This window comes from Vulpes vulpes, chromosome 2 (assembly GCF_048418805.1).
Source record: "Vulpes vulpes isolate BD-2025 chromosome 2, VulVul3, whole genome shotgun sequence".
NCBI lineage: Eukaryota > Metazoa > Chordata > Mammalia > Carnivora > Canidae > Vulpes > Vulpes vulpes.
The window spans coordinates 98,648,771-98,676,083 of record NC_132781.1 but is presented as its reverse complement, the minus strand read 5'-3'; the positions used below and the strand labels follow the sequence as shown (position 1 = coordinate 98,676,083).

General features: G+C 32.7%; 1 protein-coding gene across 1 annotated transcript in view; it reads left to right on the top strand.

Annotated features, from left to right (window-relative positions):
• The window catches only part of DNAJC1 (DnaJ heat shock protein family (Hsp40) member C1), a 201,526-nt gene that overhangs the window by 59,759 nt on the left and 114,454 nt on the right, over positions 1-27,313 (top strand). The window contains exons 2-6 of the mRNA XM_026013602.2: positions 11,208-11,309; positions 11,796-11,842; positions 18,124-18,289; positions 19,168-19,265; positions 20,239-20,332. Coding sequence (XP_025869387.1) covers positions 11,208-11,309; positions 11,796-11,842; positions 18,124-18,289; positions 19,168-19,265; positions 20,239-20,332 — 507 coding nt within the window. The remainder of the gene's footprint in view (positions 1-11,207; positions 11,310-11,795; positions 11,843-18,123; positions 18,290-19,167; positions 19,266-20,238; positions 20,333-27,313) is intronic.

Below are 27,313 nucleotides of genomic sequence, written 5' to 3'. Positions count from 1 at the left end.
TCAGCCTCAGTTTGAGCCCCAGTGTCCTCATTCAAATAGAGATAATAGTTATCACAAAGGGTTGTAGGAATCAAGGCAGTTAATAAGTGGCTAGAATAGCCAATACATAGCATGCAATAAAGATATTTCTGTATTCTTTCAACTTTTGAAAAGATAAAATTCATGAAACATAAGATTCACCATTTTAAAGTATACAGTTCAGTGATTTCCAGGATATTCACAATGTTGTGCAGTCATCATTTTCCAGAATATTTTCATCACCCCAACAGAAACTCTGTGTACATGAAGCAGTCACTCTCTCATTCCTCCTCCTTCTCAGTCTGTGGGAACTATTGATTTGTATTCTCTTTCAATGGATTTGTCCATTAAGTACAAATGTACAGTTAAAATGGAATCGTATAATATATGGCTTTTGTGTCTAGCTCTTTTTGCTTAGTATAGTGTTCTCAAGGTTTATTTGTGTTGTAGCATATATCAATACCTTATTCTTTTTTTATGTCTGAATCATATTCATTGTATGTATAGACCTTTACCACATTTTGTCTATCCAGGCAGAGTTGGTGGACATTTGAGTTGTTTTCACTTTTTGGCTATTGTGAATAATACCGTTATGGACATTTGGGTACAAGTTTTTGATTAAACACCCCTTCTCATTCTTTTCAATAAATATCTAGGAGTGTAATAATTGGTCATATGGTAATTCTATCTTTATTTTTTTAAGGAACCACCAAACATTTGCTCAGTGGCTGCAAAGTTTTAAATTTTGATGAAGTGTAATTCTCTATCTTTTGTTTCCTATTCAATTTACCTCTATGTTTTCTTCTAAGGGTCTTATCATTTTGACTCTTATGTTTAGGACTTTAATTCATTTCCAGTTATCTGTGTTTATAGTGTGAGGTAAGAGTTCAAGTTCAGTCTTTTGCATGTGTATATCCAGTTGTCCCACCATCATTTGTTGAAAAGACTATTCTCTCCCTATTGAATGATCTTGGCATCCTTGTTGAAAATCAGCTGACCATAGATGAGTAAGTTTATTTCTGGACTCTGAATTATTTTATTGAGCTTTATGTCTATCTTTATGCCATGACCACACTGTCTTTTTTTTTTTTTTAAGATTTTATTTATTTATTCATGAGAGACACACACACACAGAGAGGCAGAGACATAGGCAGAGGGAGAAGCAGGCTCCATGAAGGGAGCCTGATGTGGGACTTGATCCCGGGACTCCAGGATCACGCCCTGAGCCAAAGGCAGACTATCAACCACTGAGCCACCCAGCCGTCCTGTGACCGCGCTGTCTTAATGAAATATAGCTTTATAGACAGTTTTGAAATCAAGACTTGAAAATTCTCCCATTTTGTTGTTTATTTTCAAGGTGTAGCTGTTCTGGGTCTCTGGCATTTCCCTATGAGTTTTAAGTTATGTATATACATATCTGCAAAATGCCAGGTAGGATTTTCATAGGGATTGTATTGAATCTGTAGATCAACTTGAGAAATATTAGCATCTTAACAATATTAAGTCTTCCCATCATGAAACGGATGTCTCTCCATTTCTTTCAGCAATGTTTTATAATTCAGTGTACAAATGTACAAATGTTATACTTTTTTGTTAAATTTATTCATAAGTATTCTTTTTTTAAGATTTTATTTATTTATTCATGAGAGACACAGAGAGACAGAAACATAGGCAGAGGTAGGCTTCCTGCAGGGAGCCTGATTTGGGACTTGATCCCAGGACCCCAGGATCATGATCTGAGCCAAAGGCAGGCATTCAACCACTGAGCCACCCAGCTGCCCCCATCAGTATTTTATTCTTTTTGATGCTATTGTAAAAGATTTGTCTTAATTTCATTCTCAGATTTTCTTATTGCTAGTGTATGGAAATATAATTGATTTTTAGATGTTGATCTGGTGTCCTACAACTTGTTAAATTTATTAGCTCTGACACTTGTTCTTTCTGCTTTAGTATTTTTTTTTAAGATTTTATTTTAAAATAATCTCTATACCCAATGTGGGGCTTAAACTCACAACCCTGAGATCGAGAGTCACATCCTCTTCCAACTGAGCCAGCCTGGTGCCCTGTGCTTTAGGATTTTCAATGTACAGAATCATGTCATCTGTTAATGGAGATGGTATTAATTCTTCCATTCCAATTTAGGTGTCTTTTATTTCTTTATCTTGACTAGTTGCTCGGGCTAGATCTTCCAAAAAAGGTGAGAGCAGATGTCCCTCTTATTACTAATCTTGGGGGAAAACTTTCAGACTCCTACCCTTAAGTCTGAGATCAGCTGTAGGTTTTTCATAGATGCCCTTTATCAACTTGAGAAACTTCCCTTTCTTAGTGTTTGTTATCAAACAGTGTTGTATTTTACTATATGCTTTTTCCATCAATTGAAATGAGTATGTAATTTTTGTCCTTAATTTTATTGATATGATATATAATATTTTTATACTGATCCACGTTGCATCATGGTATATAATCCTTTTTATGTGCTGCTGAATTTGGATTACTACAGCTTTGTTGAGGAGTTTTATATCAATATTCATATGGGATATTGGTCTATAGTTTTCTTTTTTGTGGCATTTGTCTGGCTTTTGGTTATTAGGGTCCCATAGGATGAGTTAGGAAGCGTCTTCCTCTATTTTTTGGAAAAGTTTGTAGAGAACTAGTGGTTTCTTTGAACGTTTACTATAATTCACTAGTGAAGTCATCTGGGTTTGAGGTTTAGGGCTTTTCTTTGTTCGATGTTGAGTTTTTTTCATTTAGGTTTTTATTTTAATGGATCAATTGCTTTGGTATTATAAGTATCTTGTTTTTATATTCTTTAGTCAATTTGTGTGTTTCTAGGAATTTGTCTATTTCTAGTTTTCTATTTTCTTGGCAAACAATTACGCATAGTATTTTTATTTTATTTTATTATTCATGAAAGACAGAGAAAGAGAGAGAGAGAGAGAGAGAGAGAGAGAGAGGCAGGCGCAGAGACACAGGCAGAGGGAAAATCAGGCTCCATGCAGGGAGCCTGAAGTGGGACTTGATCCTGGGTCTCCAGGATCAGGCCCTGGGCTGAAGATGGCGCTAAACTGCTGAGCCACCCTGGCTGCCCCGCATAGTATTTTTTTTAGAGTTGTTTTTATTTCTGTAAAATTGGGAATGATGTCCCCACTTCTATTCCTGATTTTAGCAACTTGAATCCCCTCTCTCACTCCTACCCTAGTAGAGGTTTATCAATTTTGTTGACATTTTCAGAGAACCAACTTTTGGTTTTATGGAGTCTCTGTTGTTCTGTTCTCTATTTCACTTAGATAAGTACTTTTTAATTTTTATAGTGATTTCTTTCTTTATACAGAATTGAATATCATGATTCGATTTAGTTCTTGCTTAATCCTTAGTCATGTTAAGTTAAAAAAAATGGTTATAATTATTTACATTAATGAATTAAAACTTCCCAGAATGCATAAATCCAAAAGGAAATGATATGATCCTGTAATTTAATGACCTTTTCTTATTTCAGTCTTAATCTAAGCAGTGTCATTGGAAAAGTCATTGGAAAAAAATTCTCCAGAGCTTTTAAGTTTTATTTCAAGAGCACAGTTTTCAAATTTGTTTCAACTTACACTGTGTCCTAAAATCTGGCCTATTCTGGAGAATGTTCTATGTGTATTTTTCTAGTATTGAGAGGCATATTCTATGGATATCTGTTAGGTAGGTCCAGTTGGTTTAACAGTATAAACTGTAATTCAAGTCTTCTGTTTCTTGGTAATGTTCTGCCTAATTTCTCTAAGCATTATTGAAACTAGAGTGTTGAAGTTTCTATTATCACTGTACACCTATTGTAATATTACTGTACAAGTGATCTATTTCTCCCTTTAATTCTGTTAAGTCTTCACTTTATGTGTTTTGGAGCTCTGTTATTAGGTGCATATTGCATGTGTATATCCAGTTGTCCCACCATCATTTGTTGAAAAGACTATTCTCTCCCTATTGAATGATCTTGGCATCCTTGTTGAAAATCAGCTGACCATAGATGAGTAAGTTTATTTCTGGACTCTGAATTATTTTATTGAGCTTTATGTCTATCTTTATGCCATGACCACACTGTCTTTTTTTTTTTTTTTAAGATTTTATTTATTTATTCATGAGAGACACACACACACAGAGAGGCAGAGACATAGGCAGAGGGAGAAGCAGGCTCCATGAAGGGAGCCTGATGTGGGACTTGATCCCGGGACTCCAGGATCACGCCCTGAGCCAAAGGCAGACTATCAACCACTGAGCCACCCAGCCGTCCTGTGACCGCGCTGTCTTAATGAAATATAGCTTTATAGACAGTTTTGAAATCAAGACTTGAAAATTCTCCCATTTTGTTGTTTATTTTCAAGGTGTAGCTGTTCTGGGTCTCTGGCATTTCCCTATGAGTTTTAAGTTATGTATATACATATCTGCAAAATGCCAGGTAGGATTTTCATAGGGATTGTATTGAATCTGTAGATCAACTTGAGAAATATTAGCATCTTAACAATATTAAGTCTTCCCATCATGAAACGGATGTCTCTCCATTTCTTTCAGCAATGTTTTATAATTCAGTGTACAAATGTACAAATGTTATACTTTTTTGTTAAATTTATTCATAAGTATTCTTTTTTTAAGATTTTATTTATTTATTCATGAGAGACACAGAGAGACAGAAACATAGGCAGAGGTAGGCTTCCTGCAGGGAGCCTGATTTGGGACTTGATCCCAGGACCCCAGGATCATGATCTGAGCCAAAGGCAGGCATTCAACCACTGAGCCACCCAGCTGCCCCCATCAGTATTTTATTCTTTTTGATGCTATTGTAAAAGATTTGTCTTAATTTCATTCTCAGATTTTCTTATTGCTAGTGTATGGAAATATAATTGATTTTTAGATGTTGATCTGGTGTCCTATCCTTTTGATGCATGTACCTTTTGTCATTATGTAATGTTCTTTTTTGTCTCTTGTAACAATTTTTGTCTTAGAGTCCATTTTGCATAGTATTAATATAGCCATCCCAGCTCTCTTTTGATTACTGTTTGCATTGATTAAATGACCACCTACAAAAAAAAAAAAAAAAAAAGACCACCTACACACTTTTAATCACTTTGGTTCTAAAATCAGTCACTTGTAGAGACCATATAGTTGGAGCATATTTGTTTATAACCTATTTTTCTAGTTTCTGCCTTTTACTTGGAGAATTTAATCTATTTTTTAAAATATTAATTTATTTTAGAGAGAGAGCAAAGCAGGGGTGAGGGACAGAAGGGGAGGGGGAAGGATAAGCAGACTCTGTGCTGAGCATGGAGCCTGACACAGGGCTTGATCTCATGACCCTGAGATCATGACCTGAGCTGAAATCAAGAGTCAGCCACTTAACTGACTGAGCCACCTAGGCACCCTAATCCATTTATATTTTAAGTAATTACTGATAAGAAAAGACTTACTTTTGCCACCTTGTTGTTTGTTTTTTATATGTTTTGTATCTTCTCTTTACCTCATTCATCCTTTACTGCCTTTTTTTTTTTTTTAAGATTTTATTTATTCATTCATGAGAGACACAGGGAGAGAGAGAGAGGCAGAGACACAGGCAGAAGGAGAAGCAGGCTCCATGCAGGACGCCCGACGTGGGACTTGATCCCGAGACTCCAGGATCACGCCCTGGGCCCAAGGCAGGGGCTAAACCGCTGAGCCACCCAGGGATCCCTTTACTGCCTTTTTTTGTGTTATTTTTTTCCTAATGTACCATTTGATCCACTTTTTGTTTCTTTTGCTATAGATCTTTATTTTCTTTCTGTTTGCCATGGGGATTACAATTAACACATTAATTTATAGCAATCTAGTTTGAATTAATACCTATTTAGTTTAAATCATATTTAAAAATTTGTCTTTACAAATATAAATAAAATAAATAAATATAAATAAGGAATAAGAACAATTCCTTATGTAGTTATTGTCACAGATTACATCTTTATACATGTATACCCATAGACATAGATTTATATTATTGTTTTATTTAACATAGGTTTATAATTATTGTTTAAATAGTTGTCCTTTACATGGTATAGAAAAAAGTTGAATTATTAACCAAAAATACACAAATGTTGATTTTTGTATTTATCTGTATATTATCAGTGTTTATTTCTTATAGATTTGAGTTACTGTCTAGTATTTTTTTTTCTTTCACTCTGTAGCATTTCTTCTAGAGCAAATCTACTAGTAATGAATTCTAGGTTTTGTTTAACTAGAATATTTTTATTTCTCTTTCATTTTTGAGGGATAGTTTTGTTAGATATACAATTCTTTTTGTTTTTTTTTTTTTACAATTCTTGAATAAAAGTTTTTCTTAGTATTTAGTACTATATATAATTATGTCATTCCTCTTCCTTCTGGCCTCCATGGTTTCTTCTCTTGCTGCTTTCAGGATTCTCTTTCTTGTTCTTTGTGTTTGAACAATTTGATTATGTTTCAAGGTGTGCCTCTCTTTGAGTTGATCCTACTTAGGGTTGTTGAGATTCTTGGATGCACATATTTATGTATTGCATCAAATTTTGGCTATTATCAGGCATTTTTTTTTTCAAAAACAAATTTTTCCGGTCATTTTTTCCCTTCTTGCCCTAGGACTCTCATTTCGTGTAGGTTGGAACTCTGTGGTTTCGCACAGGGCTCTTAAGCTCTGTTTTTTTTGTTGTTGTTGTTTGTTTGTTTATTCTTTCTGTTCCTCATATTGGATAATCTCAACTTGACCTGTGTTCAAATTCACAGATTCTTTCTTCTCAGTTTTTGAGTCCCTCTAGTGAATTTTTATTTTTAGTTACCATATTTTTCAAGTCCAGAATTTCCTTTGGTTTTAAAATTTCTGTCTCTTTGTTTATATTTCAGCGTGGTAAGACATTACTCTCATACATTAGTTCTTTGTATATGCTCTTGAGCATATTTAAAATAGTTGACTTAAAGTCTTTAGTAAGTTCAATGTCTAGGCTTCCTCAAGGACAATTTCTATTAATTTATTTTTTCCCCATACTTTCTTGTTTCTTAGCATGCTTCACAATTTTTAATGAATACTAGACTAATCAAGTTCTCCCACCCCACCAGGGATTTTTTTGATTTGTTTTTGTTTTTTGCTGCTTATGGTTTTGTCTGGTGACTTTTTTGAACCAATTTTGTAAAGTGTATATTCTTTGTTGTGTGTATCCACTGACATTTCTGTTTGATATGCATAGTGGTCAGCTAATGATTGAACAGATTTCCTTAAAGGCTTGGAACCAGGGGAAGAAAACCTTAGTCTTTGCCAATGGGTTCTGTGTATATGTTGCGGCATGCCTACAGCACTCAGCTAGGTTTACAGCTCTCTCATAGCCTTCACTTTCTGCTATATTCAGGCTAAAGATCAGTCAGAAGTGAGAATTTAGGGCCTTTACAGGTCTTTCTGAGTATGTACTCCACCTTGAGCATGCATGTGGTCTTCTGGCTTCCAAGGAATATGTGGGAGCTTTTCAAAGTTCATATTCCTCAAAGCGTCTCACTAGTTTTTCCTCCCAAGCTTTTTGATGTTTCTGTTGTATGGCCCAACTGCTATCCCTTGCCCCATTTGGCACTGGCTAATAAATTTCCCTTTAAATATTTTTAACAAATATCCTAGGATAATTAGTTGCCTCTCTGCCTTGAGAAGGTACTGAGTTTGGTAAAATAGAGGTAAACCCTTTACACAATCCATTAGGGGACCAACAGACAGACCAAACAACAGCCACAGTTCTTTAAGAACTTTGCTTTTCCTTCAGCGCTAGGAACCCACACCAAGAACTCAGATTGGTATCTTTAAGACCCTAACTGAGAATCAGCTGCCTTTCTCTTGATTAACTAATTGCGTGGTTTGAGAAATTTACATAGTTTGGATTGGGTTGATTCTTTCTGTTTTTGCTAGATTATTTGCTGTTTCTCTGCAGGGACAGGTCCTTGGAGCCTCTCCTTACTCTGCTATTTTTGCTGACACCTCATTGCATTGTTTTAATTTTTTTTAAGGTTTTATTTATTTATTCATGAGAGACACACACAGAGAGAGAGAGAGAGGCAGAGACACAGGCAGAGGGAAAAGCAGGAGCCCGACATGGGACTTGATCCTGGGTCTCCAGGATCATGCCCTGGGCTGAAGGCAGCGCTAAACCACTGAGCCATTTGGGCTGCCCGCGTTGTTTTAATTTTGACAAACATGTTACTTTCATAATTGGGTTTGGGGTGCTTTTTTGTTTATTTTTTGGTGGGTTTTTTTTTTTTTTTTTGCTTGTTTAGAATGACCGTATGTATCTTCTTTACAGAGGTCGTTCAAATATTAAGATAATTTATGTCCCAAGTTGCCAAGGAACTTTTAGAAAGAACATTTAGAAAGAGAAGAATTCTGGCAGTTGAACCCTGTAGATCTGATGTCAACAGTGTTAAAGATAGGCAATTCACCCACAGCCCTATCAAAAACTTTTCTCTGCATGTCAGAGAAATAAAAGGCTCATCTAGTGAGTATGGGAGGTAAATGTTGTAACATTCAGGTCTCTTGTAGAAATATGATATAAAATGTTAGAAAAGGGGACACATGGGTGGCTCAGCGATTGAGCGTCTGCCTTCAACTCAGGACATGATCCCAATCCGGGGATCAAGTCTCACATCAGGCTCCCTGTGAGGAGCCTGCTCTCCCTCTGCCTATGTCTTTGCCTCTCTTCTCTGTATCTCATGAATAAAAAATGTTATAAAAGTTAATATATAACAAGGTCTTTAACATTTAAAATTTGACTTGAACATTCACATTGTAGTTTTCCATATGGTTTATCAGATTAACATAAATACAATTGTTCTCACTGCCTCCCAAAGCTGTTGCCTCTTGTGAAGTGACTCAATCCAAATCTACTAACTGAATCTTAAAAGCTAACAGGGATCCCTGATTCTGATGCAAGATTTTTGGGGTTTGAATTCTATGTTCATCTATTTACCAACAGGATGAACTTGAGCAAGTTATTTAACCTCTCTTTGCCCTACTTGCTGTATCAGCAAAATGGGCCTAATAACTATACTTACCTCACAGCTTTGTTATGAGGCTAAAATATGGTTCTTTGAGTACTTTACTAAAATTAAATACATATATAAGCTAGTTTGAGGTGAAGCTTATCTAGAGTATGTCTTTTAGATAGGGTAATTCTCAAGGTTTTTAGTTCTGTGTACTTAGAGTGGATCTAATTGGTGAAATAACCGTATTGGGCATATTCTCAAGAGGAAAAAGGTAATATTTATGTGTAGCCTAAGATGCTCATTCTTTAGTCAGGAGAGAATTGTCTGTATCTACAGCTGGGTGCAAAACAAAAACATGAGGTTGGGGAACAGCATCCTAATGTGTAATGATCTGGGGGACCAGAAGGATGGGCCAAGATAGTGGGAGATAAAACTAAAAAGATTGGAAAAGACAGATGATGAAGGCACTTGGGAGTTACTGAAGGGTTTGAAATAAGAGAGCCATCTGGCTACATTTATATTTAGGGCACATATTGTGGCAGAAAAATGGAGAATTAGAATCAGCATGGCAAGACTGGAAGGGAAATGCCTTAGATCACTATTATTTTTATTTTTAAGTAAGTCATAGGTATTGCATAACACGCATGCATTAATCTTGTACCACAAGAAAACATATAAGCTTTATTTTGTAAAAAATCTACTTTAGGAATTTTTCTATGATATAGTCCTAATTTAGTAAAATCCAAACTTAAAATCCCAATTGAGAACAGTTATTCATTTGACACTTGACCTCTTCACTCAACAAAATCTCCATCACAGATTTTCAGTAAATAATCATCCTTTTCTACTGCCTGTTACCTATTAAGTATAGGGAACCCATCAATTCTATCTAGCAAATTAGAATGAAATTTTAACCATATTACCTGAAAAATTTACTCTGCTAACTTTATATCTTCTCAGTCCTCTGTAAGTTACAAAAATATTCACTCCTAAGTTGACATTTTTAACTAGAATGACACCCTGGAGCAGTAAGCCCCAGAAAATTGATAATGAAAATAATGGTTCATAAAGGAAAGCTTGAGAGACAAATAATAGTCTCACTTTGCTTCTCTTCAGCTCTATTTCTTTAACAACTATTTAGTCCCAAGTACACAGATTTTTGTTCTGCTTTGGTTTGGTTTGGGTGTTTTAGTCATTTGAACTTTACCAATTAAGTAGTTCTCAGAGTTAATTGGACAAATTTTTGGTTATAAAACAAAATTTAATAAACAGTTTTATTTTGTACCACTCTGAATATGCTACTTATTGGAATAATTTTTTAACTTACTGGAGATAAAGTTTTAAACCCAATTTGACATCGTGTTCTTTGTTATTGTCATATATCTTATGCTGGCTGTGTAAAACCATGTTTTCTGGATTTATCTGTACACACAGGATTACATAGAATGTAATTTTAAGCTCCACTTAATCCAACGTACTCTTACTGAACTATTGTAACTTTTTAAAGATATTTAAACTATATTAATAATATATATAAATAGTGGGCAAATTTAATTCTGCAAACTAGACTGTGGAAACCGGACACCACTGAAAACACCCTTGGAAGTACTAAGAAAATGTTAAGTACAATATACACGACTATTTCTAATTATAGTTATTTTGGATAAATGCAAATGTAACTGCCTTCAAATAAGCATACTTTTGACATGGGAAATTGAGATTCCATAGATTGTGGCTCAGTGGTAAATTCAATATAAATAACAATGAAGAAACCACATATGGTAAGCCTGGGATTCAGAAACTGGCTTCACGATTCTCAAATAAATAAAGACCTTCTTTGAAGGCACATGGATGTATTAATTTTTAATTTGTTTCTTTTTGATCTCTTAATTACTGAAAAAGATTTATTGGTTAATTTTAGCAAGGCAAGTGTTTGAAAAGTTTTGCCAAATACTGTCTTCTTTAAATGACTGTATGGTAATGAAAAGTTAAGAGGAGAGCCAAATTAGATTGAATAATTGTTCAGTCATGTGGGTCAGGCTAGTTGCATAGCCTGGTTGTTAGACTGATTGCTCAAATTACATTGCCTGGGGTCCTGCACTTGGTTGGCTGTCTTCTCAGATCTTAACAAGGTTCTGGGAATTTCTTTTTCTGACAACGTTTGCTTTGTGTTTTTCCCCTCCCCCTACCACCTCCAGGATGCTTCATCTGCAGACATTAGAAAAGCATATCGTAAGCTTTCACTGACTTTGCATCCAGACAAGAATAAAGATGAAAATGCAGAAACTCAATTTAGACAAGTAAGTGAAGTGTGCTGTTATTATATATACTTTGTAACAAATTTATAAATAAATGTTTTCTAGTAGAAACAGTAACTTATATGTAGAATATTTGTTTGAAAGTGAGCTTGTACTTTTGAAATATTATGTCATGTTCATTCCATTTTTTCAAAATAATCATTTTTTATATTAGAATCTACATTTTTTGGAGGGTCATAATTGTCATAATTTTCTTATCTAAATTACAGCTTTTGCTTTTAAAAAAGCACATTTTAATGTAATTATTATGTTTACATCTTTCATGATTTATTTTGGCATCAAGCATTTTATAACCTCTTAAGGTTCTACTAAAAACATAAAATGTTAACATATAGTTAAAATTGTATCTATTCGTTGTATATATGAGCACATAGGGTTTTCTGCTTGTGCACTATTGTGTGTTCACCTTCCTAAGTGATTTCTTATAGCTGAGAGTATTTTTATTTTAAAGTAATGCTTTTATTTTAGTTGGTGGCCATATATGAAGTTTTAAAGGATGATGAACGAAGGCAGAGGTGAGTGTTCATTTCTGGTTTTGAATTAAGATGTTACAGTTTGATGTCTGTTTCTAAAGGAAAGAATTGTCTCACTAAACATTTATTATAAGTTAGTATTTTATTTTTGATTCTTCCGGTGTTTAAAGCAGAGTTAATTTCTATTGAAAATATTCACTAGGTTGATTCAATACTTATACACTTCAGGATCATTAGTCATAATGTTAGCAAGTCATAGCTCCATTAGATATGATTTTTTAACATGAGTGTCTATGCTCTGGAAAATACAGATACAACTTGACTTCAAACAAATGTCCAATCATTTTTGATATATCAGTAATAGCTCCTATCTGTGCTTGGAGGTCTTTTTTTTTCCTATTCCTTAAATGTTTTGGAATTAAACTGTTAGTGATGCTTATGTTATCACAATTTCTTGATATTTCCTCACTCTCAAAATAGCTCTGATATTTGTGAATGAGAGAACAGACTTATATTCATATAAGTCTATAGAAAATGGTTGTGGAAGAAAAATATTTGTTGCTTCTTCCTATTTCTTTTGCCTTCTTCCCTTCCCTTACTCTCCTCTGGTGATTCTGCATTTAGAGTTAAACTTCAGAGTGGAGGCAGCCCCCTCTCTTCCAGGCTTCTCTGTGCCCCTTTCAGAAGAGTAGTGATATATTTATACAGCAGTTTGTAGTGCCAGTGACATAAGAGAAGATTGCGGAAAGACCCCTTTCCTCTGCTCCTTCATAATGTGTGGAGTGTGTAGACACTATTGCGCTGGCCTCCAAAGTTTCTGTCAAACCCATAGTAAGAAGTATCTTTGGAGGGAAAAAAAAATATATTTGGCATCATGCCTCAGAACACATATACACATACACAACACCTGAAGCAAAAATTTCGCAAAACACTTTATAGTGTGTGATACAAACTGATATTTTCTATTCTAGGCTAGTCTAGACTAGTCTTTCTTTAAAAAAAAAAATTTTTTTTCTTCAAATGTATTATCTGGAATTATTCTATATCCTAAAATGTTAGCTATTACTCTTGCTTCTCATCTTAACTCTTTAATTTGAATACCTCAGTATGTCAGATTGCAAAGCAAGGACTCAAGATATTCTCTATAAGTGTTCTTTGCTTTATAACAAGGGCTGGCATTGGTCCAGATACCATAGCAGACATTCCTCTGGTTTGAGATAATCCATAGTGTTGAAAGAGTCCTAGAAGTGTGTTGAAAGAAGTGTTGGTCATTCTGTGCATATTTTCTAGTTGGTTTCTCTCCCTGAGCCCCTAGTTTAATTTCACACATCAAGAATGTGTCTGTAAAGATAGCTTTATTTAGTCTCCCTACGTCTTTGGCATCAGGTTTTGTCTATTTGTTTGTTGTTATCTTAAAAGTCAGTAAACTTTGTAACAATTTCTTTCAGTTCCTGAAAAATCATTTATATCTTTACAGAAAAAATCACTTCTGTATAAAATGTTTCTTTATTAACATAGACACATCTAACATTTTCTTTTTAGGATTCATTCCCCTTTGTAATTTTTTTCTTACAGTGTTAGTAGAAAATAATGGTTCTGACAGTTATACAAACAGCTGTAGTATTTATACCCCTTGAGGCACAAGTAACTCTTTGGTAACTGGTTTTCCTTGAGGCAAAAGTCTTAACTAATCAAGCCGGGAATCACTTCTCTAAAGCTTGCGCCTGAGGCCAGGTGACCTATGTGTATTTAAACATATAGGAGAAATTCTCCTCTCCAGACAGTTACTTGATGTTTCTAATTCCTTTAGGAAGAAAAGCCCAGTAGTCATTTGTATCTTCTAAAAAAAGATTGTCTTATACTGGTATTAAAAAATGCTCTATGGTATCACAGTTACTTATAAATATTTATTAAATAGGTAACTTTTAAATGTGTACCCTCCCAGGAATTTGCAATTTGGAAAATTGTCATGTTTCCCTATTTATTTCCCTTACAAGTAATTGTATTTTCACTGAAATCAAGTGCATTCTTTAATTTTGATAGGAAAGAGAATAGCAATGAAGTTGATAAAATAAACTAGATAACCTTGTATTTTTCTTTTTAAGGAAAAAACAAATTTTTGTTTTTAAACTGCATATTTAGGTATAATTTGCATACCATAGAAGTCAACTATTTTAAGTACATAAGTCAATAATTTTTAGTAAATTTACAGAGTTGTGCAAACACCACAATCCAATTTTAGAATATTTCCATCACCTCCCTATATTCCCTCAAGCCTTTTTGCAGGCAGTCCTCACTCTGATCCCAGACCCAAACAATCACTCATCTCCTTACTGTGTTTATAAATTTGTCTTTTCTGGGTCTTTCCTATTAATGAAATCATGTAATATATACTCTTTTGCATCTGGCTTCTTTCTGTTATACTCTTTTTGAGGTATATCCACATTGTAGCATATTCCAGTAGTTAATTCTTTTTTATTGCTGAGTAATATTCCATATCTTTTGTTGGTATCACCAAGTGATAGACATTTAAGTTGTTTCTACTTTGGTGCTGTGATGAGCAAGGATGCTACGAATATTCACATACAAGTCTTTGAACAGATTTTTTTTTTTAATTTCTCTTTAATAGATTCCTAGGAATAAGATTGTGAATAAACTTTTAAGCCCTTTTTTTTGTCCTCAAACATATAGTATGAAAATAACAAGTTTGTCTTGTTAGTGTAAGGAAGCCTAGTTTCTAAACTCCCAGGTAACTTGTTTATTTTGGGGAATAGCAGCTCAGCTATATAACATAAATTTCTGTACAAGTGTCCTGAGTATTAGCTGAAAAAAGTACTGAGTGGATACCAGTCATTACATATATACACTAGATTGTGCTTTAGTAATATTAGTATGTTACTTTAAAAAAATTATTATAAATTTTCAATCAGTATTATTTTGCTGACCCAGTTGTGCAACTTTAAATTTTGGGGGATTGTTGATCTATTTTATGATACAATATTTGTAAAAGTTGAATGTGTTTTTTTGGTTTACAAGATAAAATCATGTTTTATTTCCAGATCTGGTAAAAAGTATAGTTATCTCAGCCTTAATATGCTAAACATTTACAAATCCATTACTCATTATTCCAAATTTGATTATAGGTATGTTTGAAGAAAAATAAACATTAACCTGAGAATAAGAAATCTTAGTACCTTCTCTAGTTAGAAGATACAAGATACCTGTTAGATGCAATATATAAAGTGCTATTACCACAAGTAATAATAATAATTTTATAAAGGAGAGTAAGATCAATTAATTTAGATGTGTTTCCTCTTCATGATTTTTACTCTCAGATTCAAAATGTCACTTGAATGAATGTTGTTATGTTTTAAACTAAAATTTCAAACTTTGTATGATGGCAAATTCACAATTTAGGCAAATGATAGAATTTTGTTTTCATAATAGATATGTTTTCTATTTTAGTTTCATAGTTGCTGTTTTATATTTCAAACTGTGAGAATATTTTATATTTACATAAATGTTTTTCTGTTGATAATTTAGACATTTTTAGATTTGCTTTCTAATGTTTAAGCTAAATATATTTGATAAATTGAGATTGTAGAATGAAACTCACTAATGATTATTTAACCATTATTTTGTTTATAATGTACTTTTTAAGAAAATCAAAGTAAACATGTGTTAAGTCATATGTTGAATGTAGAATTGATTATTCAGTGTTTTAATTTCTAAGATAATGGCCTTTATAATTCCATATCATTTTTTGCATTAGCATTTTTATGACACAGATTTACTTTTGTATTTTCTTATAACATATTCATACATGTGCACATTCTTAATCTGGTTTTAACAGATTATTCAGAGCAGTTTATATGAGCTGAATTACAGAACATTTTAACAGTGTTACATGTTAAATATAGAAAAAGCAAACCATAGTGATATTTAAAATTTTATGTGTTGTCAACACATTTTTTTAAATAGCTATGAATACAGTCTCTGTACATTTTAAGAAATATCTTTATTTTTCAGTGTTTCAGGAAAGCAGTGATTTATCTTTTAACAGCATATATTCTAAAAAAGTGAACTATAATAGAAGCTATCTTCCCTTAAAATGGCCAGTCGTGTGAGCCATAATGTTCATTGATAGTAAAATCAATAGAGCATTGATTCTAAGCTTAATCCTTGGAGACTGTTGTTTAGAGTGGCAGACATAGCTTAGTAAATATCTGGTTCTGTTTAATGTGTTCATTGCATGAGTTTTTGCTGTCTTGAATTTGGCTGTACGCTAACTACAAGTTGTATGTGCGGTAGAAAAGAATAGCTATTAATAGATACCATTTCAACAATAATGGTGATAAAATATGTGGTAAGAGATTTATAACTATGAGTTTAGTTATGTTTTCTTCTAATACAGTTTAGATCTAAAACAAATTTAATACTTCGTAATGCTCTTAGGGGAATTGTTACCACTTCCTTAGATGTTCTTTATTAGTAACTACTTTTTACATGAAGTTATTTCATGGGACAGATTAGCTGAAAATAGTGATTTTTATATTTACCTCTTTTTCCCTGAACAAATCTGAAGTAGAATATAGATTTAGAATAAATTCAGGATTTAACATTCATTGGCCTTTCAAATGTTGTAATCTTAAACCTTTTTGTCAATCCATTTCTAATTTAAACTGAGTCAGTTTATACAAAGATAAATTTAAGTAAACTTTTGAGGATAGGAATGATAGTTTTTTTATTAAATTATATTATATCTTGATATTATCATGTTCAAGAATTGCTATGCATATTTAAAAAGGAGAATATTTAACATCAAATTTTGTCTGGTCCAGCTACTATACAGCCATATTTTAATTTGTACACTTCTATGCACTATACAATTTGCCTTTTAAGAGTTTAGTACTAATTAATGTCTTTGGTTTGAACACTGGTTATTCTGATCTGGCATTATTATTAATAATCTAAGTTGATCTAAATGTCAGGCTTTCCAGATTTGCTAATAAAATATATTTTGAATTTGTAACCAATATTTTTCTACTGAAAAAGAAGTCGCCTATAATAAATCCTCTGCTTATTTTTTTAAGCATATCTCCAAGGTATCAATTTAATAACTATCAAAGTAGCTACTGCAGTTGTTGCATTTAAATTGATTTACATGTCAAGACTGGCAGTTTAGCAGCTGCGCTATTATTCCTAGATCGGTCAATTTACTTGAGAAAAACCTACTACTGAGTTCTACTGACCTGCCTGACAATATAGGCCCTATTTCTATTCCTGTAATTAGGCCTGCGACTAACTCAGAATATTTTTAATTAAAATATTTTGGTCAATGTGTTGCACCAAATTAGGCCTTTCAGTGAAGATTTAATTCAAGAAATAGTGTGATTAGAATATTTAATGAGTTGTGTTCAATTAAGATTAACAGGTTGTGTGTTTTGAACATACAGTGTTTGTGTGTGACCATTTTGAGTTTTACAATCATAAATGTTACTCCTGATTTTTAACCTTAAAAATATTTGTCTTAATCATGGTCTGACAGATAAATTTCAACTCAGTTGAAATTTTATTCTAAAGAAAGCTGATTTAAAATGCATTACTAGGAAAGTTTTTTGTGTGTTATGTTCTTTCCCTCCAGCAAAGCCAAAAATGAGGAAATTGCCACTTAAATGTTTACAAATAAACAGTTTTATTGAGAAATCTGACATAAACACTGATTGTTTCCCATTTCTTTCTAATTTGGAAACTTTTATTTGAGCAATATAAAATTAAAAGGTGCTGATAGGCTTTTAATCATAAAGAAACTTTGATAAAATAATATGTATAAATATTTCAATCTTGAACTATAGTACAGGGTTGAAAATAATAGCACTGACTAGAAAATATATCCTGAATTTGGTTCAATTAATATATAATTCATGGTAACAGAGCTCTTCTCTTGATTTTTCTTCCATTGAGATCTTTCCTTTTGTTGCTACTTTTATGGTGGAAGTCTTTACTGCAGACTGTGATAAAGAGGTAGACTATGTGGCTCCTTTAGTTTAGATGTCATTCCAGAAGTCACATCATTGGGTTGCTGTTAAACACAAGGTCTGGTATCCACAGTGTATTACTGTGTATCTTTTTGAAGATTGTCTGTGACTGTACTATATACAGTGTTTTGAATTTATAGGCCATTGTAATGCTAATAATCTATATAAATGCTATATATATTGGAGAAATTCTTTTCTTTCTTCTTTATAAATATAAATATGAATTAATTTTTTGGTTTTTATTTTTGAACTCCCCATGAAAGACTGTTATATTTGCTACTCTAGGTATGATGATATTCTGATCAATGGACTTCCAGATTGGCGACAGCCTGTATTCTACTACAGGCGGGTGAGAAAAATGAGCAATGCTGAGCTGGCATTACTTTTGTTCATTATTCTCACAGTGGGTCATTATGCTGTGGTTTGGTCAATCTACCTGGAAAAACAACTGGTAAGTATTGGTAATAAATCAAATGACCTAGCCTCCTTAATTTTATATGGAATTTCAGACATTTTCTTTTACAACTGATAAAAATTTCAATTTTTCTAAATATACTCCTTATCCTAAAAGTTCTGTACTTAATATTTAGTGTTTGATGTGTTTCTAAGTCAAGTAGAACCCATGATATAAGAAAAAAATTCTTCTTTTTAAAAAATGTGACATTTGAGTTTGTCATAAAATTTTGTAAAGGCCCAAATATCTAGCTGAAAATTAGAAGGTAGAACCAGGTTTTCTTAATTGTCACCTTCCAAACAAAAATATTTTTTATGTAAAAATGATTTTAGAAATTTTTGTGTCATAGCCTTTTATATAAAGAATGTTTACTTTAAAAGGTTTTAACTAAATGTAAGACTTGAAATGAGTATAATTTTATAATTTCAGAGATCAGTTGGTTAAAAAATTATACTTTCCTTAATTTAACATTCCACTACATAGTTTATTCAGCTCTGGATTTTTATTTATGTGCTAAGGATAATCAAACATATTTATCAGTATTCATAAATTAGCATCTGTTTACTCAGTCTTTTTGAAGTGACATTATTAAAGTTGGATGAATGAGAAAAAGTAAGTTGAATGCTTTCTCTTAGAAAACTTTGATTGCTATGGAGATACACATGACTGACAGTGCTGAACTTCATGTGTGTTTAAGGACTGGATGCCATGGCAACAGTTATTGTTAAAGATTGATGATTTTACTTAATCATGTTGGACCCTACATACATTTGCATAAATGTTCTATAATGTTTACCCTTCACAGAAGACTCTTGATAACATTTGAAGAGTACATGTTAATGATAACCTGTAACCATAATTCTTTCCACATTAAGGATGAACTGCTTAGTAGAAAAAAAAGAGAAAAGAAAAAAAAGACAGGCAGCAAGAGTGTGGATGCATCAAAACTTGGTGCTTCAGAAAAAAATGAAAGGTGGGAGCATATAATAATATTTTGTAATTTGAAACTATTTTAAAATGTCTTTAATATAATTGAACTTCATATATATTCATTTCAAATATATAACATTTATATCTGTAGTAGGTTTATAAAAGATTAGTGCTGTGCCATATAGTTTATGAGACAAGTTCTAATCTTAGGCAAAAGTTGTACAGGGTTTTTTTCCCTTGTAAAATGTTAATATATATTTAAGTAATCAAAACCCCAAATTCTTGTTGTTTGAAATTTTTATACTGAACTTTAGAAATAAAGTATTTGTAAACAAATCTATCACTTTAGTGTTTAGCTCAGAAATGACAATATGTAGAAAGGCAGTGATATGCAGTACACTCAAAAAGATACCATTTCTAATATCGATTCATAAAAAGAAATAAAGGGTTTAAATAGTTCACACAGCAGGGCAGGAATTGGATCAATGTGAGATGGAGATCAGAGACTATTCTGCTTGTCTTCTGTTCTGATGACATCAGTGAGTAATGCTTCAGTGAACTGCAAATGACATTAATTTTTATGTATTGGTTTGTTTATGCTACAGTCTTCATATCTGCTTGTCAGCACTTGGGAACACTCTGATGATGTTTAGTCTTTTATAGCTGAAGTAATCATAAGGTTTAAGAATTCATTTTGCAGAACTGATGAAAAGTCCAAGTTAGAAAGAAGGCTTTTGTTTCTTTATCTTTGTAACTTGTTTAGGAGTCTCCTTCCCCAAAATTTTATCTTAGATTCTCTTAGTTGCTATACATATTGCATTTGTTGCAACTAATGTATTTCATGATAGAATATATCAAATGTAGTGATAAATGTCATAAATATCTCACTGAAAAATATCTTCATACTTTTGTTGAAATAGACATTCATAACAGAATTCATGATCCTTATCAAAATATTTGTCTCCCAACTTTCTTTCTGTATTTTGCTTCTTTGTTTTTTTGTGTATTCCCTTTAGATTACTGATGAAACCACAGTGGCATGATTTGCTTCCATGCAAGCTGGGAATTTGGTTTTGCCTTACACTAAAAGCATTGCCTCATCTAATCCAGGTAAAGTGTACCTCTTTCATATAATATTAGATGCTTTCATTTTAATTATTCATGAAATAATTTATGCCCATGTCTGTATCTGAGTGCTGATATACAGTGGATGCTTTATAATGCTGATTGAATTGATATAAGTGTAAACCTATGTAGAACAGTTCTAAAATTACTTAGGTATCTATTCCTGTAACTGTTTCTTACATTGCTTTTATAATACCTAAGAATTCCAAGACATTAGAAACAGGAAAAAAAATACTATGCTTAGGACAGATACAAGAGCAATAAAAATTTAATTCACTCTAATCATTTAAGGTATATCCAGAAAAAAAGAACAGGACTAAAATAGCCTGTCACCCATTATTTTAATAGCATTTAAGAATACAGTATAAAAAAAACCTGTACATGAGCATTTGTCTAATTATGCAAAAATATATATTGCTTTCCATTTTATTTGCGACTTTAAGAGGAGTGAGGTATTGGTCTTATATTGGTAATCAGTTTCTGTTGCTAGTAGTCTTGATCAAACAATAGAGTGTGGATCTGTATCATATTACTATGGCAATTTCTCTTATTTTTTTAATATCTAGTATACCAAAACATTTTATTAAATTATTGTTTTGCTAGTTTCAATTATTGCACTTGGTTAAAAAATTCCCAACACATAAACATAACATTTTAAAGTATATGTGATAGTTTGGGTGTATAAATTTTGAGGTACTTTTAAGTTGTAATTTGGAGAAGGAAGTATTTCATTTCATAAAATAAATGTTTAGAAAAAACAGAGCCAGATAATTCCTACCCAGTTAAATCCACTTTTCATGTATCAGAGCTGTTCTTCCTAATCATTTAAGGGAATGAATCACTCCAACTTCTGCATTTTATTCTTTTTTCCTCTTATAACAAAAATTTTATATTAGAAAGGAAAATGAAATAAAAATCACTAGTGTGTTTTTTCTAGCCTTTGTGAAATTATTTACCAATTCTTCCATCAAATAGTGCATCATAATAGTTATTGCTCATAGAATCATATATTTTGTTTACAGTTAATAGAGAAAATTGGGGTATTTTGGTAATCTAAAGGCTCTTGTTTATAAGTTGTTTAGCATATTATCTTATTTGAATAAAACCCCACAATCCTTGTATGCTATATGTATGTAAGTCTTAATAAGAGAGAGGTATATTTACCTTGCCAATATGTATATGAGAAGATGTAACCAAAAGATATTTTAGAACATGTATTTTCTTGTGTTTTTTTAAGAGTATTTTTTGTTTTTTGGGGTTTTTTTTTTGCTTCAGAATCTGCAGTAGGCAAACCAGAGTGTAGATACATTTATAGTCATGAGGCAGAGTAAATAGAGTATCACATAAAATGTCAGTTGAAACACTTCTTTGTAATTTTAAACTAATCCATTTGAAACAATGTTGATTTGGTAAAATTAACATATTTCCTGGTTAGCATACAGGGTAATTTGCAAAAATAGAACCAATATATAAGATGGCTTAGATTTATACGTTATTATTTTAAGTTATCTCCTGTGGCATCTAGAGCTAACATTGTGTTGCCTTGCCATAAATTTTTTTAAGTTATAGAAATTATAATTTCACAAAAAAATTTTAGTCCCTTTAGAAACTTTTTTTTTTTTCTTTATTTATGATAGTCACACAGAGAGAGAGAGAGAGGCAGAGGGAGAAGCAGGCTCCATGCACCGGGAGCCCGACATGGGACTCGATCCCGGGTCTCCAGGATCGCGCCCTGGGCCAAAGGCAGGCGCTAAACCACTGCGCCACCGAGGGATCCCAAAACTTTGCTTTCTTAAACTGTTGGATCAGTTTAAATTTTGAAATTTTTACTTACTTGGTGGTACCTGTTGCTTTCAGTTTTGAGATGCTAGACATGAGGTTTTAAAACCTTTGTAAATCTAACTTTTAAATTTTGTTCTAATTATTTCTTTATGATAAATTCTGAGAAGAAAAATAAGATAATTTTCCCTTTGTTTTAAACAAATAGTTAGTATTTTAATTCTGCTTCAAGGACATAAGGCTCTTTTTTTTCTTAGTGTTCACTAAGAAAATAATTTTATATATTAGACTCTGATACAAACTGTGAAAGTGAAACTATTGCAGATTGATAAACATAGAAAACATTAGCAATGCAGTCCTTAGGAGTTGCTGTTGGATTAGATTTTTGTCTGCTTTCTTTCCTTCAGTCTACCATAACCTTTATATTAATTTAACATCCATAAAATTGTGTAATGTGAATACATATGCCTTATCCACAATATAAAAGTTTTGAAGTGATACTTCTGTGAGATCTTAAATAAGATTATTTACGAAATTGAGAAGAAGCTGTCCTTACCTAAAGCAGTCTGGGTTGATAATTGGTACAGTGGTCAAAAAAAGAGCCTTACTAGTCTAGCTCTAAGTATAAAAAATGATACATAAGACCTTAAACATTTAAGCCTTGTACTTTATATTTATTCACCTCTTCTGTGATTAGGGCCATTGTTTCTTTTTTCTTCTTGCATATACCTCATCTATAATCTTGGTTTCTTTAGGGACAAACTTCCATTTGATTTCTTTAAAGAAAAGTTAAACTAGACTCTTACAAAGCAATGTAACTGTATAATCCTTACAGATTTTTATGATTTCTTCCTTCTTTCATAACTGACTTATATCTAGTTAACAGCATTTTTAACAACTCCTTTATTGAGTTTCCGAAAGCATCTACTTAGTTTTCATAGAAACAAGTCTTTTTCTACTTACTTTTCACCTTTTTTATATATATATATTTAAATTGAATCCTATAATTACAATAGGAAGTATCATCGACACAGCTTTAAGAGCTGAGATATCTAGTGTCCATAAGCATGCAGTAAATAAGTTAAGCAGACATCAGTTAAGAGGATTTTACTTCTGTGTGTGAATCTCTTGAATTTCGTGAAATTCATTAAAACTGATCTGCAAGTATTCTGTGTAAGTATGTAACTATTGGATAAGAAGGAGGGTCCAAACTAAAAATGGGATATTCAGAGACTTCCAGCAAATGGCCTTTACACTAGCCAAATCTGTACTCAAATTCTGTCCTTGTCATATCAACAACTGTTCATCTCCAACTCCTTTCCTCCTGTTCTTCCTCAAAATACCCAATTCCTTTATTGTACTTCATATACATAAATGGTTATCCAGTGGGAGGTGGAAAAGTGGCAATTCTGATTCAGCTTATGCTCCTAAGTTCACTGTTTATTACTTGGCATCTAAGATCCCTAAGAAAACTTATTACCTGATTAATTTACCTTAATTATTTTTTATCCCTCCCAAAAACATAGCAAATGAGACTAGTTACATCAGTATTTGATGTGTAAAACTTTTTCTGAGCTACATATTTAGAGAAACAGGTTAGCCAGTTCAATAAAAATTTATTAAATGTATCAGAACAAGGCACTCTTGGAGCCATTGAGAAGAATATGCTTTCTGGGACCTTATAGTAAGGTAGAGATTATAATACATGAATTAAAATAATTGTGATATAATATGGTGCATAAGCTTCACATATGTAATATAAACAAAAGACTTCTGTTGATCAGACAAGTAAGATTGTCTCTATTTAGAATGACCAAGGAAAACTACAAAGAGGAGCCACTTGAATTGAGTCTTGAAAGATGGATAGATCATTGACAGTGAAGTGCCCACTTTGAGTAATAGATAGTATGCAAAAATAATTTCATAGATAAGTAATTCCCATACAATCATTCTGTGTTAAGGCTGAAAGACAGCTAAGAAAAACATTATACAACTGCTTTTTTATTAAAAAAAAAAAAAGAAGAAGATATCATATAGCACATTATTGTTACCTAAGCCTATATCCCAGCTCTTGAAACTCTGTATATACCCATTTAGGAATTTATACTCTAATAGATAAATCTGATATGGGGGATCTATAAAGGATAGTTAGAATAAAGCTTACTGATTAGATAGCAAAGTGTTTCTATCACACTCATCTGACAAAGACACCTACAAAATGTTAGGAGTGGAAAAGTTACAGTACATAATGGACAAAAAAGACTCAAAGTTGTTCTGTGATCAGACTGGGTGGAGGTACAGGTATATCTTTGATAACTTCCTTTGCTTTTCAAGAAGGTTCTTATTACCTCCAGCTCTGGGGTTTTTTCCTTTCCTTTGTTCTGAAAAAGATAATGGGAAATAAGAATTGATAGAAGAATGAGACCAAAAAACTAAAAACTTATACTTGATACATACAAAATATTTGATAATATTAAATTGATATCAAATATTTCCCAGATTGGAAAATATCCAAGGAAAGATGTATATATTTAGCAAAATGTATACTTCATATCATTCATGTACCCACAATATGCAGAAAAGTAAAAAGTCAAATGAGAAACCAAAGTAAAAAATGTGGTGAATGTTTGTAAATTGATGAGTAGAAAGAAGGTTAATGTGTGCATAGAGCAATGAGAGAACATTAGAGAAGAATTAAATGCATGACCATATGCAAGAAGTTGGGAAAATGAGAAAATGTGTTTAGGTAATGTGCAAAGCAAATGGAATGATCAACAGAAGACATGGAATATGAATTAAAATATGACAAGAAACTTGGACCATATCAAGAGAGGCATTGTATACTTTGAGCCTAGAATTTAATTTTAACATTAAAAGTTTAGCCCTAGTGATAAATGTATCTCAGTTTGTTTTGGTTCTCATGATAGTTTCAGATTCTCTTAGAATCTGACTAAAGTAGTCTTTTGTGTTGGCTAATTTCAGTCTATAATCACAAGAAAATTTTCTGGCTTCCAAAATGCCCTTCTTGGATATTTTTTTATTTCTCATATATGTTCTGAAGTATATTCATAACCATGAGATTAGCAATTATTGAAATATGTACTATGTGTGTGTTTTCAGTTTAACCCTTATAACTTAGTTTATTTTGTGACTGCCTGTCTATGTTAGAGACAGTAAAGGGAATATTATATTTTACAAAACTATCTGTAAGTGGAGGCATCCTGCCTCCCAAGAAGCTTCTCCCATGGAAACTACAATTGTGGACAAGCCTGGAGGTCAGCCTCTGTACAGTCAGTGCCCTTCCTTTCTAGCCCCTTTGCTTCTGCTTGCTGAGCCTCTGTCAGAAACCAAATAAACAAAACATTCACAGCTAATTAGCAGCGGAAAAAAGCTTCTAAAAGGCTTTGAGGCAATTGTAGCAAGCTGAGTTGCCTGTTCTACTCAGTGTTAAACACAGATTCTCTAAGGGACGAAAAAGTTTACTTTTAGTACTCTAAGTTTACTTTTTAGTACTCTAAGAACTTTTTTAAAAAAAACTTTGCAGGCAAATATACTTTATGTAGGGAGTATACAAACAAATGAAAAGAGATGAAAAAGTGCATCTGAATTTTTGTAAGGCTGAGACTCTACTATTGCAGAAGGACAGAGAAAGAAAAGAAATTGGATCGACCACCCAACAGAAGACAAAGATTCCATTCCTTCTGCCCTCTAAAAGGGGAGCATAAGATGCAAGTATTAAGAGGTCCAAGGATAGAACATAAAGTAGAGTTATTGCTAGGTGTAGAAAAAATTTAAAAAACAAAATGTTAGATAGGATATTAGAGATATATAGTCTCATTGATTCCATATTTTATTAAATTAAGACTCAGATTAAATAAGGCTGTTTGCTCGAAGTGATGTAACTACTAAATGATAGAAATGAAACTTAAAGCAAATTAAAATAAATATTAAAATATGAGAAATGTAAAACCTGAGAAAGAATAAATTTTCCCAATAGGGAGATAACTAGCTAGATAACTACTTTATACTGAATGAATAAGATGTCTGATCTTAAAGTCCCTACCAGATGGGATACCAGGGTGGCTCAGCAGTAAAGCGTCTGCCTTTGGCTCAGGTTGTGATTCCAGGGATTGTGATCAGATCTTGCATCAGGCTCCCTATGAGGAGCCTACTTCTCCCTTTATGTCTCTGCCTATGTCTCTGCCTCTCTTTCTCTCTGTGTCTCTCATGAATAAATAAATAAAATCTTAAAAAAAAAAAAAAAGTCCCTACCAGAGTATTTAGGCTGGTTGTAATTATTATAAAAGTTATGGAAGGAGTCTTGCATTGAGTTGGACCTGAGTAGATGACTTCTGTAGTCTTTTTTGTTTCTTAGCCGAAGTAGAAAAAAATAGCCCTTAGGCCTTAACGTCTATGGCATTTTCCTATGCTAAAGGTTATATGTAAGCTTCAAACAAAAGAGAAGTACTATCAAACTGTCAGAAAAAAGAAATGCAGCATCCTTCATCTCTTTTGTAGTTACCAGTCCTCAGAGCTCTTCCATGTTCTTTATTCCCAAGTAGCATTTTGCTGCTTGTACCACTCTAGATCATTTCTCCTCTTTCCTAAGTTTTCCTTTGATTGTTTAATATTTTGAAGTTTATATGGAGAAGTAAAAGTAAACCAAAACATGGCAGATAGCACCAACTCAGCATGTTATTTTATCACTTAGATGAATTGTGTCAATAATGTTAAAAGAAAAGCTTTTGATATGGATATCCTCCATCTCATAACTCACTAATCTTGGTAATATTACATATTCAGGCTTATATAAATGGTATCATCATTAGGAAGCCTTTCCTGATAAGGCCAGTTGAAAACCTCCCATCGTATATTCTCTGTATTAACTTCATACCACATATTATTGGTATTATAACAAGAATAAACTGATAGACTATGGCAAGGTACAGATCATCCTCAAAGTCCAGTGACTTAAATTTTTTTTCTGGTTCATGTCACTTGCCTACCACTGGTTGATAGGAAAGAAGGCATTCTGCTCTAACTAGCCATTCAGGGACTCTGACCTCTTTACCATCTTCCAATTTCACCCACCTGGAACATGTGGCCTCCTTACTCATTATGGATGAGTAGAGAGCTGGAGGATTGCATGAACTTTTTGATGCTTTGGTTTGAAATGACACATGATAT